The sequence below is a fragment of the Tupaia chinensis genome, unplaced genomic scaffold (genome assembly GCF_000334495.1).
Source record: "Tupaia chinensis unplaced genomic scaffold, TupChi_1.0 Scaffold140548_1, whole genome shotgun sequence".
Classification (NCBI taxonomy): Eukaryota; Metazoa; Chordata; class Mammalia; order Scandentia; family Tupaiidae; genus Tupaia; species Tupaia belangeri.
In genome coordinates, this window is record NW_006200423.1 from 1957947 (window position 1) to 1983057 (window position 25111).

General features: G+C 40.7%; 1 protein-coding gene across 4 annotated transcripts in view; it reads right to left on the bottom strand.

Annotated features, from left to right (window-relative positions):
* PSD3 (pleckstrin and Sec7 domain containing 3) overlaps positions 1-25111 on the bottom strand; it is a 521964-nt gene that overhangs the window by 190023 nt on the left and 306830 nt on the right. For all 4 annotated transcript variants that reach the window (XM_014593412.2, XM_006162809.3, XM_006162812.2 and 1 more), the window contains 2 exons: positions 23665-23723; positions 6762-6851 (listed from right to left, as the gene is read on the bottom strand). In XM_014593412.2, the coding sequence (XP_014448898.1) occupies positions 6762-6851; positions 23665-23723 (149 nt within the window). The remainder of the gene's footprint in view (positions 1-6761; positions 6852-23664; positions 23724-25111) is intronic.

Below are 25111 nucleotides of genomic sequence, written 5' to 3' on the forward strand. Positions count from 1 at the left end.
GTGACTACTCCTTGTGTGGCCAATTGCTGCTTCACTGTCTTTTCCACTTGTATTTCTACCTCCTCCAAACTGTTCTTCACAACATCTGGGTAATAAAATAAAATAAAAATAGGTGGGCATGAGGCCAGCAGGTGGTGTGGTGGTTAAGGTATGGGACTCTCACATGGCAGACAATGATTTGAATCCTGGATCTGGTGCTTAAAACTCATGCTGGGGACATGTGCATGCATGCTTAAAATCCCAGGAGGAGAATTAAGGAGAAGGGGCTGTAGTGTGGCCATCCCCCCCCGGGGGGAGGGGATGACTTCTCACTTTCTCTCTCACTGTGTCTGTCTCTCCAGTAAGCTCATATGCCCTAGGGCAAAAGCCTTAAAAATATATACAAATTTAAAAATAGGTGGGCACTAGAAGACCTCATCTTTCCTAAACTCAGCCTGTTGGTGGCGAACACAGAAAAGCAGGATAACTGTCAATGTTTTCATTTCTCTCCTGGCAGAAAAGGTCAAGTCAGAGGGGTAGATGGGTGGCTCAGGAAGTGAGCTGGGCTGGGCTTGCACCCTCTTGTTTTAAAAGAACCTTAGAGCATCTGCTCAGACCCCAGGCAGGTCCCTTTTGGAGTCTGAGTTTGTAGAAGGTTGCTGATCTCCGAACCTTTAATAGGTTGATTAAAGGTTGATTCTGTTGATGCTGTTTACCCTTCCATACAGCTGTGACTGATTAAGGAGCCTAATGGTTACGAGACTGCACAACATAATTTCCTAATTATGTTTCTTCTCTGTCCAAAAAGGTGCATTCATGTTTATTTAAAATGTGTTTTTCTTTGTTGGTCTTTTGAGTCTATTTGAATTCTACCTTCCTAGCTAATTTCTTCATCATTTTTGCAAATATTTTTTCCCTAAGGATACCAAATGAGAACAGTACATTTAAAACAAAAGACATAATGTGTTCAGCCAACCAGATATATTAAGGAATGAACGCAGGTAGCCTATATATTCCTGGAAACTTCCTTTAAAAGAATTTGCTGCTGGGACCAGCAGTTGCCGTAATGGCTATGTTGCTGGACTCCCACATAGTCGACTGCAGCTTGAGCCCTGGACCTGATGGGCATGTGTGCATGCATGCCCAAAATCCCAACAGGAGAACAGAGGAAAAGGGATTATGATCTAGCCATCCTTCTTGGTGGGGGTTAGGGGTGGGGAGAGGGTGATTCCTCACTTTCTGTCTCTCTGTCTCTGTCTCTCTGATGAGCGCACACACCCTATAGCAGAAACTTCTCTTAAAAAAAAAAAGAAAGAATTTTGCCTGGGGCCAGCAGATGGCCTAATGGTTACATCCCAGAGACCACATCTTGAGCTTCACACTGAGTGTGTGTGCATAAGTGCCCAAAATCCCAACAGAAGAATAGAGGAGAAGGGATTGCAGTATGGCCATCCTCCACACCCCCGGGAGGGAATGATTTCTCGCTGTCTCTGTCTTTCTGGAAAGTGCGTGTGCCCTATAGCAAAATAAAATCTGTCTAAAAAAAAAAAGAATCTTGCCTTAATGCTGTCCTTCCAGAAAGCAAGGGAAAACAAATGCATTTTAATGAGAACGTTTAGTGGGATTCCAACCAATAGAATATGTAACAATTTAATTCACTATGTAATTTATCATTCCATTCCTGCAATAAAGCACATGAATCCTGCTAGCCCAGGCTTACCGATTTATATCCTTTCAGTTTAAGTGTCAGTCTCCCCTGCCCGTACACACACACACACACACACACACCCAGCCCACACACACTACCCCACACACCACCACATCTGAGAAAGTACAAAGACTTGTTCTTCTCTGAAGAGACTACACGGTAAGTTTGAAATTAATACATTCCCAAGGAGCTAGAAACAAGCAATTTCTACAAAATGTTAACATCTCTGAAACCACCATTATTGACTGGTCCAAGCAAGATTTACCCACCTCGCTTTTCAATGATTTGCACTGTCACGGTCTGTCCTGTAAATGAATCATCCTTAGAGCTGTTTGTGTATTTAGGCACATTTCACTGGAGGTATGGTTTGGAACACTCTGTAGAGGCTGACCCGAAGTGGTGGTTAACGGAGCTGGACCTCGCATGGCTGGCCATGTGTTTCCAACACGGGCCTAGGTAGCTTGAGAAACATGCCCAGCTGGTGTATAAGCAGCCCCAAATCCTGATGGGATGGAGAAATGAAGAAGGAATTGCAGCTTTGACCACACCCCATGAGGACGTGCTTGCTTGCTCACTCTCTGAGCATATGTGCTCTCTGGCAATTAAAACACTGTAAATTGTGTTTTGTTTTGTCTTTTAGTTCCACTAAAATCATTCTGAAAAGGTTGGGGCTATTTGTTGTTTCTATGCTCTCATTCAATAAAATGATATAAAAACCCATAAATTTTAAAGAGCTTACTTGGTCTAACCTAATGATTAAGGGAGCTGGGCCCTACCCGGCCAACTGTGGTACAAATCCTGGTCTTGGTGGCTTGAAACACAGGCCAGGCACATGTGCATGCATGCCCCAAGTCCCGACAGATGCAGAAATGGAGGAGAAAGGGTTACAGAGTGACCACACCCCACTGGGGAGTGCTTTCTCCTCCTTTATCTGTCTCTCGCCCCCTGACAGACACACCTGCCCTCTGACTGTTAGACTTCCTTCTCTTGTACTTCCCCTTGGCATTGGTTGAATTCAATCTGCCCTCGGGTAAATAAATAAGATCTAACCATGACAAGGATAAAAACAATATTATTTGAGCACCAAATGGAGGCAACAGAAAAGTTGCAGTAGAAAAAAAAATAGGGGTACATGTTCCATCTTCACATACGCAGTCTGGATGCCCCCTCGAAGTGAAAGCTTTGTGCAGTCAGTAAGTGCCTGTCCATCTGCGTGTTCCTACGCCATTTCTCAGGACCCTGTTTTCCTTATAGTCTTGGCTTCCTCTTTTCTTTCACGTAAATATTCTGGATTGTTGGAAAAGTCATGAAGCATTTTTGCATAGGAAAAGAAGATCATGACTTTTCTAGCAATCCTATATTTTGAAATGGTCACTTTGTCTCTAAATAACTGATGACCAGGGCTCAAAGTTCCCATGGCCCTCTTTGTATGTGATGAGAAACAGAATTACCCACCACCAGCCTCTAAAATGGAAAGCAGGTTAGACTCAAGATACCAGTGCAGCTTTTCTGCCAAAACCAGGAATAGAGGTTTCCTGTGAAGCTCAGAAGGAATGAAATTTAGGGAACAAGATGGCAAATGAGCAAAGCCTATATCTTGAGAGGATGAGGTGGAAGAACAATGAAGAAAATTTAAAATTTTTACTATTCATTTTTAAGATAAAAATTGCACTTATTTTTGGTGTGAAACATGTTTTGATCAATTATATGTACACATTATGGAATAATTAAATCAAACTAATTCATGTATCTATCAAGCACCTTACACATTTGTTTTCTGGGGTAATATTTAAGATCTACTCTCAAAATTTTCAAGTATGCAAACGATATTATTAACCATAATCATCATGCCATAAAATAGAGCTCCAATATTTACTCATACTCTCTAACTGAAACCCTCGGACTGGCATCCCTCTTCCCTACCCATAGCTGCTGGTACCCACCCTCCTACTGGCTCTACTTCACTGGTTGTCTTTGGAATCCAACTTATTTCTCTTTGTATTAAAGAAAACTGTAATTTCAATGCAGCCTCTGGCAAATTTGGAGACAAAACATTATTTGAATTATTTGAAATAAAGGCTTGAAACAAGCTTCTCATTTCTCATACATTTAAATACGTTAAGGTCTATTTTTTTCTTAATCAGATCTGTTGGGGAAAAAAGGCAGAATTTGGTTTACACGTTGATGGAGTAACTGCATTTTTAGGGAGAAAGCACACACGTCCGTGTTTCTCAGCACTGTCTGATCTCTGAAGACATGTGCCCATTTTGTTCCAGCATTTTCTCTAAGTCCCACAACACCTGGTGAATACCCAATAACCCTGCAGTAAGTGTTCCCAACTATGCAACCACACTGAACAACAGACATAGTCCAGATGTTAGTTCTGGCCCAAATGAATCAGAACAGACAGAAATCCAAATGTTACTTTGATCTAGAGAAATCTAAAAGTAATAAGGTCAGTACGTAATAATAAGAGCCTCAGTTCAATCAATCTAAGCTTTTCTCCATAGGGCCTGTGCACTCGCCGGAGAGAGAGAGAGAAAGTGGAAAATCACTACCCAGGAAGATAGCTACACTCTAATCCCTTTTCCTCTAGGCTCCTCTTGGGATTTTGGGCACGCATGCACTTGAGCCTGGGGTGACTTTCAAGCCGCAGGGTCTGGGGCTTGAACCGCAGTCAGCTGTGTAGGAGTCTAGAACCTTAGCTCCCATACCACGTGCTGGCCCTAATTTACACAATTCTTGACATTGAGTCTAGGTGTTTCTTTATATTTCCATGAAGAATCCTAATGAAGTTTATCATCTTTTTTCTTACATCATAAAATACACTGCCATGAATGCCTGTAGTCTTGTAAAATCGAACGGGAGGGGAGGAAGAGAGGCGAGGTTGCTCAGAAACCTGTAAGAGAACACCAATCTTCGTGTGTCCATCTGCAGGGATGTATCTGTGTGGATACATATAATATTTCCTCCAAAAGTGAAGCAGATATCCCACCCGATAACTTACCTCAGCAGGGAATTCAGTGATAGCCATTACTAGAGAAAGAGAAAAACAGGACCAAGCCCAGAACACAGCAGTTAAGCATATAGCAGACCAAGAAGCAAGCCTGGGCCCCATTAGCTTGAAAAGCATGCCAGATACAAGTCATGTGCCCAGGGGCCTGACGGGATGGAGGGTTGGAGAGAAAAGGCCTGCAGCATGACCAGGCCCCCTGGATTACTCGCTCTCACTTCAGGCTCTTATTTTTCACATGTACACACCCTCTCACATAAGAAAGGAAGAAGAAAACAAGAAAGGGTAATAAAGAAAGGGAGGGAAAGATGAGGAGGAAGAAGAAGGGACAAGGAATAACACACCGAAATAAAAATGGTTTAAAGAAAACCTCTTCTTGCAGAAATTTGCAGAAAACAAAACAAAAACCATGCCTACTGAAATGGAAAACTTTCACCTTGGGAGGGGTAAGCGGCCGAGGTTTGTCAAAACACAGAATCAGTATTTCACTTGACAATCCCCATGCTAAATGCCACTGTCATTTCACTGTCACCTTCCGACAGTAAGTAAATAGTTTAATACATATATTCCCCCTGAGGTTTATACACAATCTCGTTTACACAATGGCAACCAATCATCCAGCAAATTCTTGGCTGAGGAAATCAAAGAACATATGTTTACCCAAGGTGCGCGGTAGCTGGACCACACTTGAACTACATTCGCTCTCAGACGGCGCCATCTTTGGTCTACCCAGGAACTTACCCACAGTCATGACAGTTACCACGAACCTGCCGCTACAACCTAAAGGCATCACTGAAAATTATCCTATCAATTTTCCTTTCAGATATAAGTTGACAGAAGCCGCACCAATCCTCCCTTAGAGCAACTCCATTATTTTCCACTCTAGGACTCAGAGTGAACAAAGACTTGCTACCCCTGTGTGGTGTCAGTGGAGTGCGCATAACGTGTTAACATGTTTCAGGTCACTTCTGGTACCTTTTCTTTTCCATTCTCATTTGGACTTGTAGCTTCAGAAATGTCAGCATTTGCTGTCTAAAGAAACAATCTAAAAAAAAATACTTTCTTTATGTGGAAACTGAAACTATTTTTCTTCCTGATTTTTTTATAATCTAACTTTTTTAATGAGCTGCAAATACAGTAAGATTCATAAATCTAACACCATATATGTAATGCCTTCTTTCGTTTTCCCATAGTATATGCATCGTTACAAATCTGGAAGAACTCTATTTTTTATGTTAAGTTACACATAAAACATAATAAAGAAGTTATCGATCAACAGGTCCATTTCCACAATACAACATAATCTAACCGCATCATCTTTCTTAGCAACTTCATCCGAAAGAACTGATTCCAAACAAAATCTGTATGTGTACTGAATTTTAAAAAGAAGGTAGAATCAAACAGAAAACTGTAAAAATCCCATTCTCGATGTGCACATCTTGCCCTTCAACTTCTAAAAGATTCATTTTCTGTATCAATCATTATTTTGCATTTGATCAAATACACATCTCATTGATAATGCTATAAAATACATGAGTTTCCAAATCAATTTCATTGTCTCCCTTCAAAACAATCTGACAATGGAAGAAAACATGCTGACTTTTACCAATAATAAAGCTAAGTGCAAATAATTCAGGCATTCTGCAATTACTCAGAATTTAATTTAATCTGTTCCCAGAGACATCCTGACCAGAGCCTCAACAGTCAGAGCTCCTACCACCACTGTCTGCAAAGGCTTGTTGTGTGCATGGAGAATATACCTTTGAACCTTCTTCCGGTTCTGACAGTCTTACAAACAAACATTGCCCACTCTGTATCATCGACTCACCCAAGTCCACCGACAGCCTTAGTACTACTGGTCACAATGCAGGTTTTTAGGAATTATTAAAGGTATGGTACTTTGAGCGTGAAGCATCAAGGATAAGGCCCAATGGAAACATCACCAATAAAATCCAAAGCAAGAACCAAAATACTGAAGCGATCCTTAACCTTCTTGTGATTAAGAAGCGAGCGGCAAATGCAAATACGAGCACACTTCAGAACCCGACAGCGCGTGCTTACTTTCAGCAGATCCTTGGAGAAATCCACGCCCTCATTGACCCCTTGGAGGTTCGCAATAAACTCCTGGCAGGTCATCTTCTTCCCAATATTCTGGAATAGACACAAATAATTTATGATAATGACATTTATGGAATTAAGATTAGTCCTTAAATATGTGATTAAGCACAGAAAGTATCAATTTGGTTTTTGAAAGCATGAATATTCAAGCATACACAAACACATGTACAGATGCATACATACATATCATTTTAATGCCTAAGACCAACGGATGTATTATGCCTTTAAAACTCATTAAATAAAAAATATTAAAATTATGTGACATCCTTATTTTAATTGACGCAAAAATCTGAACGATCCGTGCTACATTTATATAAATAACAATGTCATCTTAATAAAAACAACACAGGCAAAAATGACATTCCCGGGTTGAACTCGGATAGCTATATATTGATTTGTATTTCCTACATATTGACCAGAACTGTGAAGGAGCTCACATTTAACCGACTTGTAAGCTAACAAGCTAGCCTGTCACAATCTCACGGATGCTGACAGAGAAAGTAAGACTAGCGGTGAGAGACGTAGGCGCTTATTATTCACCACAGGAAGAGCCAGAGTATCGGCATTACCTTGCTCCAGTGCCTGGGCCCCAGCCTCACAGCCAGCTAGCTGCGCTACAGGAGAGGACCTCTAAGCTGGGGAAGCAGGGCTTTGATCATGGTGCTAAGGATGCCTACCCCTTCCCTCTGAAGGGACACCAGCTCTATCCTCCACAGCAATAAGCAAACCGGACCGCTGCTCTGAAGTCGCTACCTTTTCCAAAGTTGTTCACACAGAAATGAGCCTTAGAAGAGGGACAAAGGCAAAGGCAACCAAAGCCTCTTTCATAAAACACACAGAAAACAAAGGACCCCCCCCCCATGGAAATGCGGCTCCCAATAAGCATTTCCAGGCCGATTTGAGGATAATTAAGTTTAATCAAAGAAAATCACAACAATAAAATGTAATTAGAGAACCTAAACCACAGAAAGAAAAACAAAAAAAGATACAGACATGCTAAGAAAACTAAGAAAATTGCTACCATGAAGAATCACTTCCTATGTGAGCTCCGATCACAGAAGCTACTGGTTGTGAAGGATTCTGGGGTTCCATCTGAACACCCAACCTGCAGAGAGGAGAGAGGAGGATGTGGAACACAGGCGAGCAGCACAGGGGTGGCTTCTCTGGCATAGCGTGGTCCAGATGAACACCCATGTACCAACGTGTTAATACACCTGTACACAATGTTCTTAGGAATAAATGGATGCTTTCCAAAGCCATTTCATTTGCTCTAGAACACCAAAAGGAGGATAGGAGTCGCATTCAGAATGAGGTGGCATTCTCCTAAAGACTTCAAAAGGCACGCAGAACCTCAACTGATAACACAGCTAAGCACACGCCTATGTGTTTCAAGAGTAATCACATCCCACCTTCCCTTTTTTTATTTTTTATTATTTTTGGAGAGTTTTGTTTTGTTTTGTTTTGTTTTTGCTATAGGGCACGCGCCCTCTCCAGAAAGACAGAGACAGACAGAGAGGCAGAAAGTGAGAAATCACCCACCCGGGGGGGTTGGGGGGGGGGAAATGGCCATGCTGCAATCCCTTCTCCTCCATCCTCCTCTTGGGATCTTGGGCACGCATGCACACGCGCCCGGCGTGATTTTAAGCCATCGGGTCCAGGACTCGAATTGCCGTCGACTACATGAGAGTCCAGCGGATATAGTCAATTCGCTAACTGCTGGTCCCAACCCACCTTCCCTTTCCAGGCTGTCCTGCATCTATTTTACCAAATCAAAAAATTTTCCTGCTTTATGTTCTATCAATAAGTATAGCAAAAATGCTAAAGGTTTGGGTTTTTTGTTTGTTTGTTAAAAATCTTCTCTCTTCCATCAGCAAAGAGGGAAGAGTCAGATTTTATATGAAAAATGGGATGAACAGTTTGACAATGACAACTAGCTTCGCCAACTAACTTACTGAGAGATAGTTCTCATAAATTAAATAAATCTGCAGTTCCAAAGTCTCGATGAAAATGTATTTAAAACACAGGAAAGAATTTTAATAAAAAATATCCAAAGATCGATAGAAAAACATGGTAACTCAATTCTCCCCATCCTTGGGAGGGCATCAGGTCAAACAAGGTGCCTCAGGCATTTTGACAGGACTGGGGAGGACCATGTTGGATATGTTCTGATGATGGGAGAAGAGGAACGAATAATAACTAGGTAAATTCTTCTCCAAGTCAGAGAGTTTCCAATTCTTTGCTTTTAACAGAAATCAAAAGAGGACCTAATTTAATCATCAGTTAACCACCAAAAATGTTTTTGATCTCTGAAAGATTCAAATACTTGTACCTATTTTTAAGTCAACTGTTATTAATCACTATTAAATAGAAATCATTCTACAAGAAAAATTTTAAAACATGAAATCTTAGAAAACTTTCCATTTAAACAGTTATTACAGGGAACCAGCAGTTAGTGTAATGGCTATGTCACTGGACTCCCATGTAGTCGACCGCGGTTCGTGTCCCGGACCCGGTGGCTTAAAACTCACGCCGGGCGCGTGTGCGTGCGTGCCCAAGATCCTGAGAGGAGAATGGAGGAGAAGGGATTGCTGCGTGACCATCCCCCCTGGGGGGTGATTTCTCGCTTTCTGTCTCTAAAGTGTCTGTCTGTCTGGCGAGCACACGCGCCCTACAGTGAAAATCTCTCCAAAAAAAAAAAGAAAACCAGTTATTACAAATAAGAATTGGATAATGATCAAAAAATACTCAAGCATAACAGCATGCAACAATAAACTCCTATGTAAAAGACTAAAAGGATGAGTACAATAATCTCTCTTAACAATGAATGTGTAGGCCCGGATTCTGTGAACTGCACTCCAGAGCTGTAAGCCACATGCTGACCGAGGTCCGAGTCCCCAGTCTGATCAGCCTGAGAACACGTGGGGTATGTGTATAGGCTCTTGGGAGGCAGAAAGGTGTAGGAAGGGATCGTGGTGCGACCAGGCCCTGGGGAGGGTACTTTTCTCTCTCTCATCAGTGTGCACATGCTCTATCATGAATTAAAAAATAACTGGGTGGGGGTAGCAGATGACATAAGGGTTATGTTGCTGGATCCCCGCAGAGTTGACCGCAGTGAGTGTCCTGGACCCAGCAGCTCAAAACTCATGCTGGTGTGAGTGTGTGCATGTCCAAAATCCTGAGAGGAAAATGAAGAAGGGATTGTGGGATTGTGGCATGGCCATCCACGCTGAAGGGTGATTTCTTGTTTCTTGTCTGTCTCTCCAGGGAGTGCATGCACCCTATAGCAAAAATCTCTCTCTCTCTCTCTATATATATATATATATATAAATATATATAATTCGGCTAACATTCACTTTTTGGAACTATGTAATTCAGTGATTTTTTAGCATATTGGTAAAAGTTGCACAATCATCACCTCTATCTAAATTCAGAACGCTCTCATATTCAGTCACTTCCCAAATCTCTCCCACCGTCCCGATATAGCCATCTCCCGGCAACCACTGATCTACATTTTATTTATATGGATCTGCCTATTCAGGACATCTCATGTAAACGGAATCATGTGAAAGTTGCCTCTTATGTCTGGCTGGCTCTTAGCATGTTTTCAAGGTCTATCCATGTTGTAGCATGAATCACAGCCCTTAATGCCTTTATGGCCAGGTAACATTCCACTGTACGTGCGTACTGAATTCTGTTACCCATTCCTAAACTGACGGACACCTGGGCTACTCCCGCCTTCTGGCTATTAAGAATATTCAGGTACAAGATTTTATGTGGACATGCGTGCATCCCTGCTGGGTATACACTTAGGAGTGGGGTTGCCTGGTCCTGTGATTAGTTCATTTGAGGAGCTGCCAGGCTGCCTTTCAAACCGGCCACCAAGCTTCACATTCCAGCCAGCAGCATCTGAGGGTTCTCATTTCTGTCCCCCTCACCAACACGGCTCCTCTGTCCCTTATTTTAGCCATCCGTACGAGTATAATCCGGTATTGTGTGATTTCCATTTGCATTTACCTAACATCTAATGATGCTCAGCATTTTTCAAGTGCTTATTGGCCATTTGTATATCTTCTCTGGAGAAACGCCTATAACCATCCTATCCCTGTTGTCTACTGGGATATTTGCATTTATATCGCGAGATACAAGAGCTCTTCATATACTCTGGACATACATCCCTTATTAGATATATGTTTTGCAAGTATCTTCTCTCTCATGGAATTTGCACTGCTTTTCTTTTTTTTTCTTAGTGTTTTTCACTGAACCATAAAGTTTTTCACTAGAGGGACCAGCAGTTAGCGTAATGGCTATGTCGCTGGACTCCCACGTAGTCGACCACGGTTCGTGTCCCGGACCTGGTTGCTTAAACTCACGCCAGGCGCGTGTGCGTGCGTGCCCAAGATCCCGAGAGGAGAATGGAGGAGAAGGGATTGCGGCGTGACCATCCCCCCTGGGGGATGTTAGTGCTTACATTTAGATATGTGATTCAAGTTAATTTTTGTATGTTCCCTGAAGTATTGCAGAAATTCAACTTTATTCTTTTACGTGTAGGTACCTAGTTGTTATAGCACCATAGATTGAATATTCTACTCTTTCTCCTAGCAAACCATCTGGCACCCTTGTTAAAAGCCAACTCACTACAAATATAAAGGCTTACTTTAGACATCTGATTCTACTGCATGATTTAAATGTCTAACTGTATACCAGTAACAATGCCTTTTTTTTTTTTTTTTTTTGAGAGGTTTTTGCTATATGGTGTGTGCATTTGCCAGAAAGAAACAGAGAGACAGAAAGCAAGAAATCACCCCTCGGGGGGAAGGCCACCCCACAATCCTTTCTCCTCTCGGGATCTTGGGCACACACGCACGTGCGCCCGGCATGAGTTTAATCCACCGGGTCCAGGACTCAAAACACGGTCAACTATATGGGAGTCCAGTGACATAGCCATTACACCAACTGCTGGTCCCTAACAATGCTCTTTTGATTATTGTAACTTTGTAATAAGTTTTTGTTGTTGTATTTGAATCTGTGACTAAAAAAATATATAAAATTGACCAACTAGATCATTTTAAATGTATGCATTCAACAGTGTTTCATATCCGTATACCAGACTGTTGGTAAAACAAATCTCCAGAAGTTTTTCATCTGGCAAATGTAAGACTATACCCTTTTAAATAATAAATATTTTTCCCCTCACCCAGTCCCTTCGAACCACCATCCTATTTTCTGTTTATATGAATTTAACAACTTTACTTACCTCATATAAGTGAAATCATATGGTGTTTTTCCTTTGCAGACTGGTGTGTTCCACTTAGCATAAAAGTTCATCCATGTTATAACATGTAACAAGATTTCCTTTTTAACTTGAACAGTATTCCACTGTATGTACATATATTTTGTTTATCCATTCACTAAGTAATGGAAATTGGTAGGTTTCCACCTCTTGGCTACTGTGGAAAGTGCTGCTATGAATTACGATTGTGCGAAACTCTTAGAAACCCCGATAATTACTCAGAAATGGGATTGCTGGATCACCTGGTAGTTTCATTTTAACTTTTTGAGGAACCTTAATACCATTTTCCATAGTGATTGCGCCATTTTACAATCCCTCCAACAATGCACACAGGTTTCTATTTCTCCTCATACTTGCCAAGCTTATTGTTGTGTTTTTTTTTTTTTTTTTGGAGAGGTTTTTGCTATAGGGCGTGTGCGCTCGCCAGAAAGACAGAGACAGAGAGACAGAAAGCAAGAAATCATCCCCCAGGGGGTTGGCCACGCTGCAATCCCTTCTCCTCCGTTCTCCTCTCAGGATCTTGGGCACGCACGCACACGCGCCTGGCGTGAGTTTAAGCCACAGGGTCCAGGACTCGAACTGTGGTCGACTACGTGGGAGTCCAGTGACATAGCCATTACGCTAACTGCTGGTCCCCCAAGCTTATTGCTTTTTTATTGTGATAGTAACCACCCTAATGGGTGTGAAGTGATACCCATTAAAACTAAATGTAGTTTTAATTTGCATTTCTATGATCAGTAAATGTTCAAGATGTTTTATTATGCTTGTAGCCACTGGTATATTTTTGGATAAATGTTTATTCAAAAACTTTGTCCCTTTCATAATGAAATTATTTGATTTTGCTGTGGCATTATAAAAGTTCTTTACATAGTTTAGATATCAACTCCTTACAGATAGATGATTCATAAATATTTATTCCATTTCATTGGCTGGCATTTCATTCTTGTAATGCTTGATGTTATACCAATTTTTTTTTGTTTTTATTACCTATGCTTTTGGTGCTACATTCAAGAAATCACCACTAAGTCCAGTGTTACCAAGCTTTTTCCTTATTTTTTTCCTAATAATTTTACAGTTAAGTCTCAATTTGTTTTTCTGTATAGTGTAAGATAAAGATCTAACTTCCTTCTTTGGCCTGCAGATATTTAGTTTTTCCCAGAATTTGTTGAAGAGCCAAGTCCTTTCCTCATTGAGTGGTCTTAGTACCCTTAATGAAGCTCATATGAGAATTTATTTCTGTGCTCACCATTCCATTGGTCTTTGGGCAGCATACCACACTATTTTGATTACTGTAGTTTTGTAATAAGTTTGAAATAAAGAAGTATGAGGCCTCTGACTTTTTATTCTTTTCCAAGACTGTTTTGGCTAATTGAGGTCCCTTGAGATCCTCTTTTATTTTTCTATCCCATCAGAATTTGGTGCACACATGCACGTGTGCCTAATGTCTTTTTCAAGCTACTGGACCTAAAATTTGAACCACAGTTGACTATGTGGGATCCAGGTCTCAGTGCGCAGTATTGCCAAGTGGTACAGGCTCATGAATGCTCTCAATGCATCTAGAATGGTAAATCCCATAAAATTTTCAATTTACTATGCCCTGATCTATAAAAAGAATCACTATGACAGCTACAACTTTACAATTTCATTTCTTAAAAATTATGGTCTTTAAAACGTTCATAAAAAAATATGTATGATGAAAATTTGTCCAATCAATACAGGGGCTAGCGATAACCAAGATGCATGACTTTTTATAGGTCAAAGATGTCCAAAGGCTTCTTAAATATTTGATTAACTGAGGTTGTTTATATTTGTCATTTGTTTTTCTTTGATTCATAGGTAATTCTTCCAGGTAAGGTTCAGGAGCACAAGGTGAATGGTCTAATCAGTCCATTTGTCTTCTTACTGACATATGTAGTTAAACTTCCCTCACTGCCCTGGGCTTTTTACACCATCCTGACAGGGACTAAGTGTAAAATAACGTGAAGACACACAATGCCTGGAGTTCCTCTCCTTGTTATGTAAAGCTGAGCCAATTATTTTGAAAAACTATTATTAAACATTGTCCACTGAGTAAAGAGGATGCTAATCATTGATTTTCTATCTCTAGGATTCATAGGTATCACAGAGAAGCTCATGTATTGCCATAGTTCTATTAATTTTCTTCCTAAATTAGCCTATAACTCTGGGTAAAACTAGGCTGGGTCTGAAACAAATGCTGGGCACTGGCATAGAAGTGCTTTCATAGCACTTTCTCATATTCTGAACTCCTTCCAATGAAATCGGTAAAGCATGGACTATTGACAGACCACCTGATGCACTGAGAGGCACAGCAATGGTCCCTTGAAATCAAGGTCATATTTCCAACCAAATAGGAGATACTACTGAATATGAATCTCTAGATCATTACTTTTGTAATCAGGAGACATTGCAATCAAACCTAAAAATATATATACAAAATGAAAAATCCACAAGAAAACGATTCCATTTGAAACCCAAAATACCAGACAGGCCCAAATCTTGAATATTCAGTTAATTAAGGTGTCACTTTTAATAAAAGAAAATAGTAATCAAAAAGTCAGAATACCCTACACAGAGGGTTCACATTTCCAGATATAGTTAAGCTATTCTCTGCATTGGTTATACTGCCATTTTCAAATACATTTTCTTATCATTAAAAGGTACTGTCTTCTTCATTTAATTAATATATATTAACTGCACTTAGACTAAATTATTTTTATAATTATTAACATTTATTATGTTTATTATTTCTGGATAACTTAGCTTGAGTATGTTTATTATTTTTTAAAGAATAATTTTTTATTTAATTTTATTCATTCATTTAATTTGACCAGAGACAGACAGAGCAGGGAGAGAAGTGAGAAAAGAAGCTACCAGGTCCGACTTGAATCATGGTCGGCGGTGTGGGAGTGTCCAGCACCTTAACCACCACGCCACCTGCTGGTCCCCCTTGGGTATGTCTTTAACATAGCCCCATTTAGAATTTTAGGTAAAAAGATTATTCTCAACCTTACCCTAGTATGTTGGGAGGAAGGCTTGTTGAGCTGCAGAGGTTTCATGTACTAAGGGCAAGAGTCTAAAGCAAATTGTCAAAATTTCTGGAAAGGTCCAGACAATAAATATGTCGGGTTCTACAGGCCTTCTAGTCTCTGTTAGAACTATTCAACACTTTCACTAGTAGGAAGATAAAAACAAATGGTAATGGCTGTGTCCAATAATTTTTTTAAAAAATAAAAATAGGCCCAGCAGAATTTTGCCCATGAGTCAGATTTTGTGCCACTACCCCCTGACCTCCACCCCAGTCTGAAAACTGGAAGGAAATGTCACTGGTATTGACATCGTTAAGAGGGAGTACACAATAAATGAGGCAGGACTAATACCCACTTTTCCCTTGTCAAAAGTTAAGGCATGCCCCCTCCCACCCCTCTACCCCCACAGAGAAACAGCTCCCAACTTTTCTGCTGATAATGAAAGCAAAGGAGGAAGACGGAGAATTTCACTCTTAGCAGGGACACCCAGAAGCCATACAAGCCCCAGTCTAAACTCCGCATAAACAAGCCACAAGTCCACTCTGAGAACACCTTTGCTTACAGAAAAAGGAATGGAACCTTCTTCAAGGCTTCCACCAAGGCCTAACTGGAACTGAGTCCTGGGGGGAAACAGTCTCCCTAGGTATTCGCTAGGCCAGTGGGCCACTGCACGTACTCTGCCCTAGAGGATGAACAATTAGGCAAAATGATCCTAAAATTCTTCACTTTTAATACCACAGGGTCTGGAAGCCTTGTGGAAAACATGCTGTCAGAGAAACTGAAAACTCTCATCGTCCACTGGCAAAATCTGGCTTCATAAATCTCGGGATATTAAAAACACAGCAGGCACATCCTCCCACGTGAAAATCCACCTACTCCGACATCTACAATGAACGGTGGGGAAGCGTGCTTGTGATTTGATAATTACTTCAGCTGTGAGCTCTGCTAAAAGCCCGTTCCGCTTCTCTGAGAGGTGGGATTGTGCTGTGCTGCCCTCAGATGTCCACTCTTTCATATGCATGACTGAGGCAAAGCAGGGCCCTTTGTAAATTGTCAAACCAGGAAGCCACAGCCATGATGCTAAATGTGCTCCTTCAGAGATCCCAATCACAGAGCTAATTTAGGTGTAAGAGGTTCAACCTTGAGAGCTATCTGAAATGTTACTGGGATTTTCTCTACCTCTCCTATAATAGCCTTGTCGATAAAAAAGGAACAAAACAAACAAAAAATAGATGGAAAGTTGAAAATAGAATCTCATATCTTGGCTCTCAAAGTGGTTCAGGGATCCTATTCTGGGTATTCATGAGGTCAAACCTATTTTTATCATAATACTAAAGGTATTATTATTATTTTTTTTTACTTTCATTCTCCCATAAGTCTACAGTAGCATTTTCTAGAAGATACATGACTTGTCATATATTGCAGCAGACTAAATGCAAAAGCAGATAGAAGATTCTAGATGTTTTCTATTAAGCCAAACATAAAAAAAGACTTGCAAAAATTGTAGACACTATACTATTCTCTCCGTTTGTTTCATTTGGTAAAGTACTAATGTAGAAAGCATGGCTTTAAAATCATTTAATAAGTATTTAAAAATTCTATCAGATTTAGCTCATGTTAAATATTATATATGAATATAAAGTAGCGTTAATATATATTAACGTACACACATGAAAGCTCTTTGGAGTCCTCAAAGATGTCAAGAGCATAAAGACATCCCGAAACCAGGAAGTCTAAGAAGCACTGTCACCGCAGACTGTACCAGTGCTTCACACAAAGCATTCCTCCGCAGTTTGAGAAGACAAAGGAAAACAGGATACAAAGACGGATTAAACTGGTTTTAACTTTCTTGGCAGAGAAGGAAAGTCATCCAGGTAAATCATGGGTTTTCAATGGGCCTCATCCTCCCTCCACCTCCTCCCCAAACCATCTGCAGGAGGCAAGAAAGAGAAGACCGACCGACTGACCGTAGGTGGGGTTGAACCCGCTTTCCTTTATACCTCTGCTAACAAACTGCACAAATGCTGAAAGCTCACAGCCACCAGAAAAGGTGCATGTGACAGAATAATGTGTAAAGGAGGTACTCTGAGGGCCCAACATGATCCCCGTGACTTAAGTGATAAAAAGCAACCCTGATATATAACCCATGTATACAGCTGTCCTATGAAAAGCAGAACTTACAAAAAAAGCGAGGGATGGAGGAAGAACAGAGGAAGAAGAAAAGGAAAAGAGCCTTTCTTTTTTATTTTTTTAATTGCCAAAAGGTGTGTATGTGTTCACCCCCTAGAGACAGAGAGGGTGAGGGGAGAAACCCCCAGTGGGGTGTGGTCATGCTGTAATCCCTTCTCCACCATTTCTTCATCCTGTCAGGATTCAGGGTATGCACCCACATGCCAACCATGTTTTTCAAGTTGCCAGGCCTAGGATTCATATTGCGGTTGGCTGTGTGGGATCTGGCTCTCTTAGTCGCTAGGTCACAGGCTGGTGCGAAAGTTTTCATATCAAAGGGTCATAGACTCCAATACAATCAACCAGTGAATGATTCAAATTATGGCATGGTTAAATAAAGAGTCCTATAAAATCTAGTGGGTCATCAGAAGAGTCATGATACGTTTCTGTATAGAAAAATATGTCATGACTTTTCGGACGACCCAGTAGACCTTTGCCAGCTTGACAGTAAATTGCATTCTAAAGGTCATTTTGAAATCAGACATTTTCAAATCATCACTTTCTCTATAAAAACATTTCTCCAGCTGATAGTTTGGTTCTCAAGCTTTCCCATACCTGCTTGTTTTGGCAAGAGAAACAGGAATGATGAAAATGAGTGTCACGTCCTACCAGAAACCTTCTGTACCTTGAGATCTAAGCCTGATGCTCCTGGGAACTTTCAGGATCACTGACACGCTCCCAGGGATGAAGGCATGGTGGGAGCCACCTTGGCTAGGGAGCGCCTAACCAGGGGAAAAGACGGACATGGAAGGCACCAAGCAGGTGGGAGAGAAGACTCGGGACAGAGGTCAGCACCGGCTTAATAGAAACCAGGACCGCAGCTATAACCTACAGCAAGGGAAGGCTCAGAAACACGAGTGCCAAGGGGCGCTTCCACGGCAGAGGATATGGAAGATGCAGGCCCACAGACAGGAAGAGCCATCAGCTGGGTGACGAGGGGAGGGCAGGAGGCGAACGTACTTAAGGTGGCTGCCAGGTGCCATATACCACTAGACAGAGGGACTGCAGAGGATGCTGGCTGCACATGGGTCATCGACCTCTTAGAGGCTTGTGTACTTCTGAGGTGGGAGTATAGAACGGTACAATACGAAGAGTGAAAGCATTTTTTTTTTTTTTTTACTATAGGGCTCATGTGCTTGCCAGAGAGACAGAAGGCCTGAAAGTGAGAAATTACCCCCCCAGTGGGATAGCCACTCCACAATCCCTTCTCCTCCATTTGTCTCTCAGGATTTTGGGCATGCATGCATGCACATGCCCCCGGCATGAGTTTTAAGTCACCAGGTCCAGGACTTGAACAGTGGTCAACTACATGGAAGTCCAGCAATGTAATTGCTACACCAACTGCTAGTCCAAGCATTACATTTTTAAATAACAATTTATATAACTGCATAATAAACAATCATTTTCCACTACTGATGTATATTTATCCACCATTTAACATATTTACCATTTAAAATTTAGACACCCAGAGGGTCATTGACTTCTTTCTTCTACCAGTATGGTTAAAATCATGGTTTTACCCCTTATCAGACTTATAACCCAACACCAAAAAAGCCAGTAATGTTCTACCTAATATATTAAGCTCAGAGCTCCCCACGCCCTAAGCATCCCAAGGATGAGTCTTTGCAGAAGGCTCACCCTGAGTAGAGACTGCCGCCACCCCAGAAGAGCCACACCCCTGCTTCTTGCACACATTGCACATGGTGGGCTAACTCCTGCCAATATGGAGAGCATGGAATCCTGGATGCCTCTGTGAACAAACATCTCATGTCGGAGGGTCAGAGGGTTGATTTTGTCAGAAAATCGTAATTAAAAACGTTGCACTGGTTCCTACCTAAGACTGTGGTCTGACTGTGGCCAGCCATCAGTTTGCCTTTCTCTTGAGACTTTCTAGCTGTGAAATTGGCCAAGTGACTCTGTTCCTCTCTATCTCATTTTCCATTGCAACTCAGTTCTATGTCTACAACTTCTACCAACTAGGAATGCCAACCCTATGGAGAGGTTCCTGCCTGCTCTACTGCCTCTGCCACCTGCCTGCAGCCAGGGCGACATTCTTGCAGGATGGCTGAATGCTGACCAACTGTGATCCAAGAAGTAGCAAGTTGTCCTCAACATAACACTTTTGAAGACTAGTTCAGAATTAGTCCAGTTTCAATTTAACAAGTAAAATCCTTTTATTCATATCATTTCCAATAAAATGCAAAGTTTACACAACAAAAAAAGAACCAAGGATTTTCAACTCTTTAGTTCAAGCAATATTTAAAACAACTTAGGTCTAATTTAGTGAAAGAAAAAAAAAACCTCTACGTTGTTTTCAACATAGACATTTACATTGTTTGAACAGAAGTTTAATTTGCATATGCATTTTGCAGCTAAAGAGATATTTTAAAAATAAAAGAGATTATTTAGTGAAGTAGTCATGTGACCACAGTTATTGGACTGTCAGGTAAGCAAACAAACAAACAACAACAACAAAAAAACAGGGACCAGCAGTTGGCATAATGGCTTTGTCGCTGGACTCCCATGTAGTCGACCGTGGTTCGAAACTCGGACCCAATGGCTTAAACTCATGTTGGGCATGTGTGTGTGTGTGCGTGCCCAAGATCCCGAGAGGACAATGGAGGAGAAGGGGTTGTGGCATGGCCATCCCCCCGGAGAGTGATTTCTCGCTTTCTGTCTGTCTGTCTCTGTCTTTCTGGTGAGCACACGCACCCTATAGCAAAAACCTGCTCCTCCCCAAAAAAGAAATAGAAAAATACCTCATAACTTTCCCAGTGATCTAATACAAAATATCCATTATAAGAGAATAAACTACTTGAGAAAAAGAAAAGTTGATACCACTGGTAAGATAATGACAAATCATTTTTTTTAATTGAAAAAATATGTCTCTCAAAAAAGATACATTGGACTCTTTTTTCCTAGCCTAAGTGGTGAGCTTTAACTATATTCCAAGGTGAAATTAAAATACCACCAGAGGGTATTTCCACTACAGCACCTCAACTCCCTTCTACCATAGCTTCGGAACCTGACTGACGTACGCTGGCCCGACCAGCACCATCAGAGACGAGACTTGGCTTCCAGGAACATGTCTCAATCATTTTGATCCTTGCCCAGGTGGCACAGAACTTGGAACAGAGTAGGCATACTCTAATTGTTGGTGAATAAAAGGATCCATCAGAAAAAGATAGAAAGGCATGCCCACATGTAACAATTGACGTCTATATTAGAAGTCTTATATTAGTATACATTCCATCATTTTATTAGGAACAAATTAGCAGGCCAAACAAAAGCCCATACCAATGCATGTTCAGTGCACCATTCCTTAGAGTTTAAAAAAAAAAAAAAAAAAAAAGATTCACAAAGAACAACCGAAAGAAATTCATTTCGTTCATTTCCCAAGTTAGCCCTTCCCCACAGATGGCATTAGGACAGGCCGGTCTCAGCACCAGAAAGGTCATGCCATGACTGTTAGATACAAAGGGAGGGGAGTCAGGGAAAATGGGTGATTAGTCGATTAGCCCAAGAAGAGAATTCTGGTACTGGACCAAGTAATGAGGTGATAGCCGAGGCAGTACAGCATTGAGGAGAAGGGGAAGGAGACAGACAGAAGAAATATTCGTGTTATCTTCCGTGTGAGTCAAGTTCGCAGGGGCCATGCTAGTAAGTCAGACAGACGCTGAAACAGTAAGTCAAGCCATCATGATGCAAGGGAAGCTGTATCTAAAATTATGGAGAAAAACTTACCACCTAGAAGGAAAATTTATTTTTAGAATGAATCCAGAGGAGGAAGATAAGAGAAACACATTTTCATAAGGTTAGTTCTTAGGATCATTATGATACATCCGACCACTTGTAATGCATGTTCTAAATAAGGATAAAGACAGCGAGCATCTAGAGCCTAAATAACAACAATCCTGACTTCGACACACACAGTTAAAAAAAAAAACAAAAAGCAGAGGATAATCACCAAAACGTGATCCTGAAGATAATATAAAGAGATAGACTGTTATAATATTCTCCTTCTATCAGTAATATTGCTAGTGTAGTTCACCATCTATAATTAGCATAGCTCGAGATAATATCAAATGTTCATTTAGATCAACTGTCTCTTCCAACCCAGGTGCCAAAAAGAAGTGATAGTTCATCTACTCTCCTTACTATTCTTCAAAAGTTGTCTGCAGACAGGGCAAGAGCCATGAGACACGGTCCGTGGTTGGGGCCTGCCGCGACACCGCCAGGTCGCCCACTGCTGTGTGGACCTAAGCAGGCTAAGTTCATTGAACCCCAAGTGAACCCCACACCATTATTTGTTGTCGTTTCACATTACTGTAAGAATATCTGTGCTTATTTGAAAATATTATCAAAGCTCTATTAACTTTTTAAAAAGGAATCTAGAATTTGATAGAAACAAATCCTCCCCAAACTTAACATCCTTTACGCAAGTTTCATGAGCCTCTCAATGTTTAAATACTAATAGTGGATTTTTTTTTTTATCATTACATGTTTGCCCAGTTAAAGGATGCTGAATGCATTATCTACTGTTTGTTGACCTCAAAATGTCTAACAAGATCTTTTGGACTTCTCATGCCGGGAACTGCTGGCTTGAGTGGACGATGTTGGTAGACAAGCACACTCAGAATTTTCTCCTTCTGGAGAAAGTAGGTTAAGAAACTCGGGGGTGGGAGAGAAAGGAGGAGGCCAAGATCAAGTGTCACCACCAGACAGGAAACAGGTCAGGACAATTCACTGGCCGGTCGTCTCCGTAAGAAGCTGGGTGAATGTTAGATTCTCATTCTCTTTTCAAGGCTCACACTGCAAGAATCTCAGTTCCTTTATTTCTACATGATTTATGAAGGACTTCAAAAAGTTTGAGATAAAAAAGAATTGAACTATGAGTTCATTCTAGTACCAAAAAAAGTGAAATCCATGTACAACACACATTTCGTAATACACATTCTTCCATGAACTTCTTGAAGCCCCTGCATGTCAGAATCCTCCCTGACAGTACTTAGACCCTTACTCGATCTACTCTCAGGACACAAGCTGCAGAAGCCTACAAGCCACTAATTAATTTCAAGTTCACCTCTTACAAATTGCCAAAGAAACCTCCAAGCTGAGTATTCTGAAAGTGCGAGGTCGGTGCTAAGATTATGGTTCTGTCCCTGTACCTTCTCTTCACTCTGTAGATGGGAAACCCTCTTCAAATAGTTCCTCCTACTTAATGGTCCAGATGGCCCCTGTTCTTCCTGTGTTAGAGGCACTTGCTTCAAATAAGGGATTATGTGGGCCTTGGGAACAGAATAAATAAGTACTAGTTCTTTTAATGTCATTGTTTAAATTTTAAGATCTACTATAGTAAATCACAGGACACAGAAATGTGATTTACTATTAAAAATAAATAGATCTGGGATTAGGAAGTAACTTTTATTCTAAGTATAGACAGCTACACTTAACTAAAACGTTTTCATTTTCTCTAATATTAAGAATTTAAGTTAATGCTAAATTTCCACTTCTATCAAAGTGAAAGTTTATGTATAGTGATTAATTTAAGCAGTTTATCCTTAGCTGGCTCGATGACCTAGTGGTTGAGTGAGCTAAATCCCATAGGCTAACTGCAGTTCGAATTCTGGGCCTGTGGCCTGAAAGACACACCAGCTACACGTGCACCTGTGCCTCAAATCCAGACTGTGACAACCACGCCCCACTGCGGGGTGCTTTATCCTTCCCTCTCTTTTTCTCTCTGGCAATAAAAAAATAAATAAAATAAAAAATCATCCTTTGTTATAAATAGAAGATGACAACATAACTAGATTATTTTGGCATTTCAACTAGTAAAGTACTGGGTGAGTTTAGGAGCGAAGAGAAGACTTTCTTAGATTTAGTGCTGCATTTCCTGAAGACCCAACTGACATTTTCAGATCTAACTTGGATTCTCTACCACTGTAAATCAATGGTCATACCCAACCAAAAATAAAAATAAAAATAAAAATAAAAACAAGGAAAAGCCCTGGCTGCCATCTAGTGGAGAAAGGAGCACAGAACACACAGGCCAGAGCTGAGTCGGGAAACCACAGGATGGTCCTCTATGCCCTTCAATCATGTCCTGGGGGGGATGTAAGGTAAAGAGTTCTCTCTCTTTTCAAAAATTTGTTTATCAACCAGCCATGGGAATCATGCAGAGAAGAGAGGGAGACAGAATAAATGGATGAGGACACAAAAGCAATGATAAGCTCAAGACATTTTGGATTTCTGTAAGACGGCTTCACAGATCTGCACTTACATGGCCGTGTAAATCCGTGTTAAGAAGCATCATTGCACAGGTGAGGCAATGGACTCCATCTGAAGAGAGACAGAGACAGAAGGCATTAACTCACTGCTCACTGTTAGTTACCATCATTAAAATAGCATATATTAAGAATCTATGAAAACACAACTCTGTGGACACAATCTTATCTGTTTGAGAGACAGAAAATAGTTTATTTTGGTTTTTTGTTTTGTTTTGTTTTGTTTTAAAAAGACCAATGCACACAGTTTAATTCTACTGTTGATAAAGTAAATTGCTCTTCTCTGTCTGGAGGACAAATTGACAATCCACATGTAGTATATCCTTTAACACAGGAAATCTATTTCTATGGCTTTACAATAAGAAGGCAATTATCTATACAAAGTATAAGGATATCCAGAAAAAGGTTGGATACCATGGGAAACACGTAAGTGTGACCCTCCAAAAGCATGATTCTGTTATGTTGAGGTCATTAAAAATGGTCATTATACATCCAAGCATACATGTTAATAGAAAGATATTTCATAAGAATACTGGAAGATTATCCCTGGGTAGTGAAATTATAATTCTCTTTAATAGCTAGTGAGCAAATGTACTTGCTGAAGACAGAGGCAGTGGGTGGAGGACAAACACCCCTCAATGGGGCATGGTCACACCATAATCCCTGCTCCTCCATTTCTCCATCCTGTCAGGATCTGAGGCATGCACACACACATGCCTGGCATGATTTTCAAGCTGTTAGGCTATGATTCAAATCCCGGTCAGTCATATGGGATCTAGCTTCCTTAATCACTAGGCTACAGTACTGGACCAAGAGGTTATGTTATAATGTTTATCTTCTTTATATTTTAGGGTTTTTTTTATACCACAAGATGAAAAATGAAAATAAATTATTTTTAATATTGTTGGGTTTTATCTTGTTTTGTTTTTTTACTTTTGGGGAGGAGAGTGAATTAAGAAAGAATCGAAAGTTTAAAATAACATCGAGGGACCAGCAGATGGCCTAATGGCTATGTTGCTGGACTCCCATGTAGTCGACCACAGTTCAAGTCCTGGACCCAGCAGTTTAAACTCACGCCGGGTGCATGTGCATGCATGCCCAAGATCCTGAGAAGAGAATGGAGGAGAAGGGATTGCGGTGTGTCCATCCCCCCTGGGGGGTGATTTCTCACCTTCTGTCTCTGTCTCTTTCTGTCTTCTGGCAAGCGCACAAGCACTATAGCAAAAACCTTTCAAAAAAAATAATAACAACATTTTCGATTATTTGCCATTTGGGTATCACTTCTCTGACTGAAGATATACAGTTAGAATGAGTTTGCCTCTTTATAGCTATTCTTTAAAAGTCCTACTAGATTGAAGGTTTTGTCTAAGATACCATGGATCAGGCCAAAGTAAAATATTGAAATAATGTGTGAAGATTAAAAAGGTAAATACTTAGGGAAAG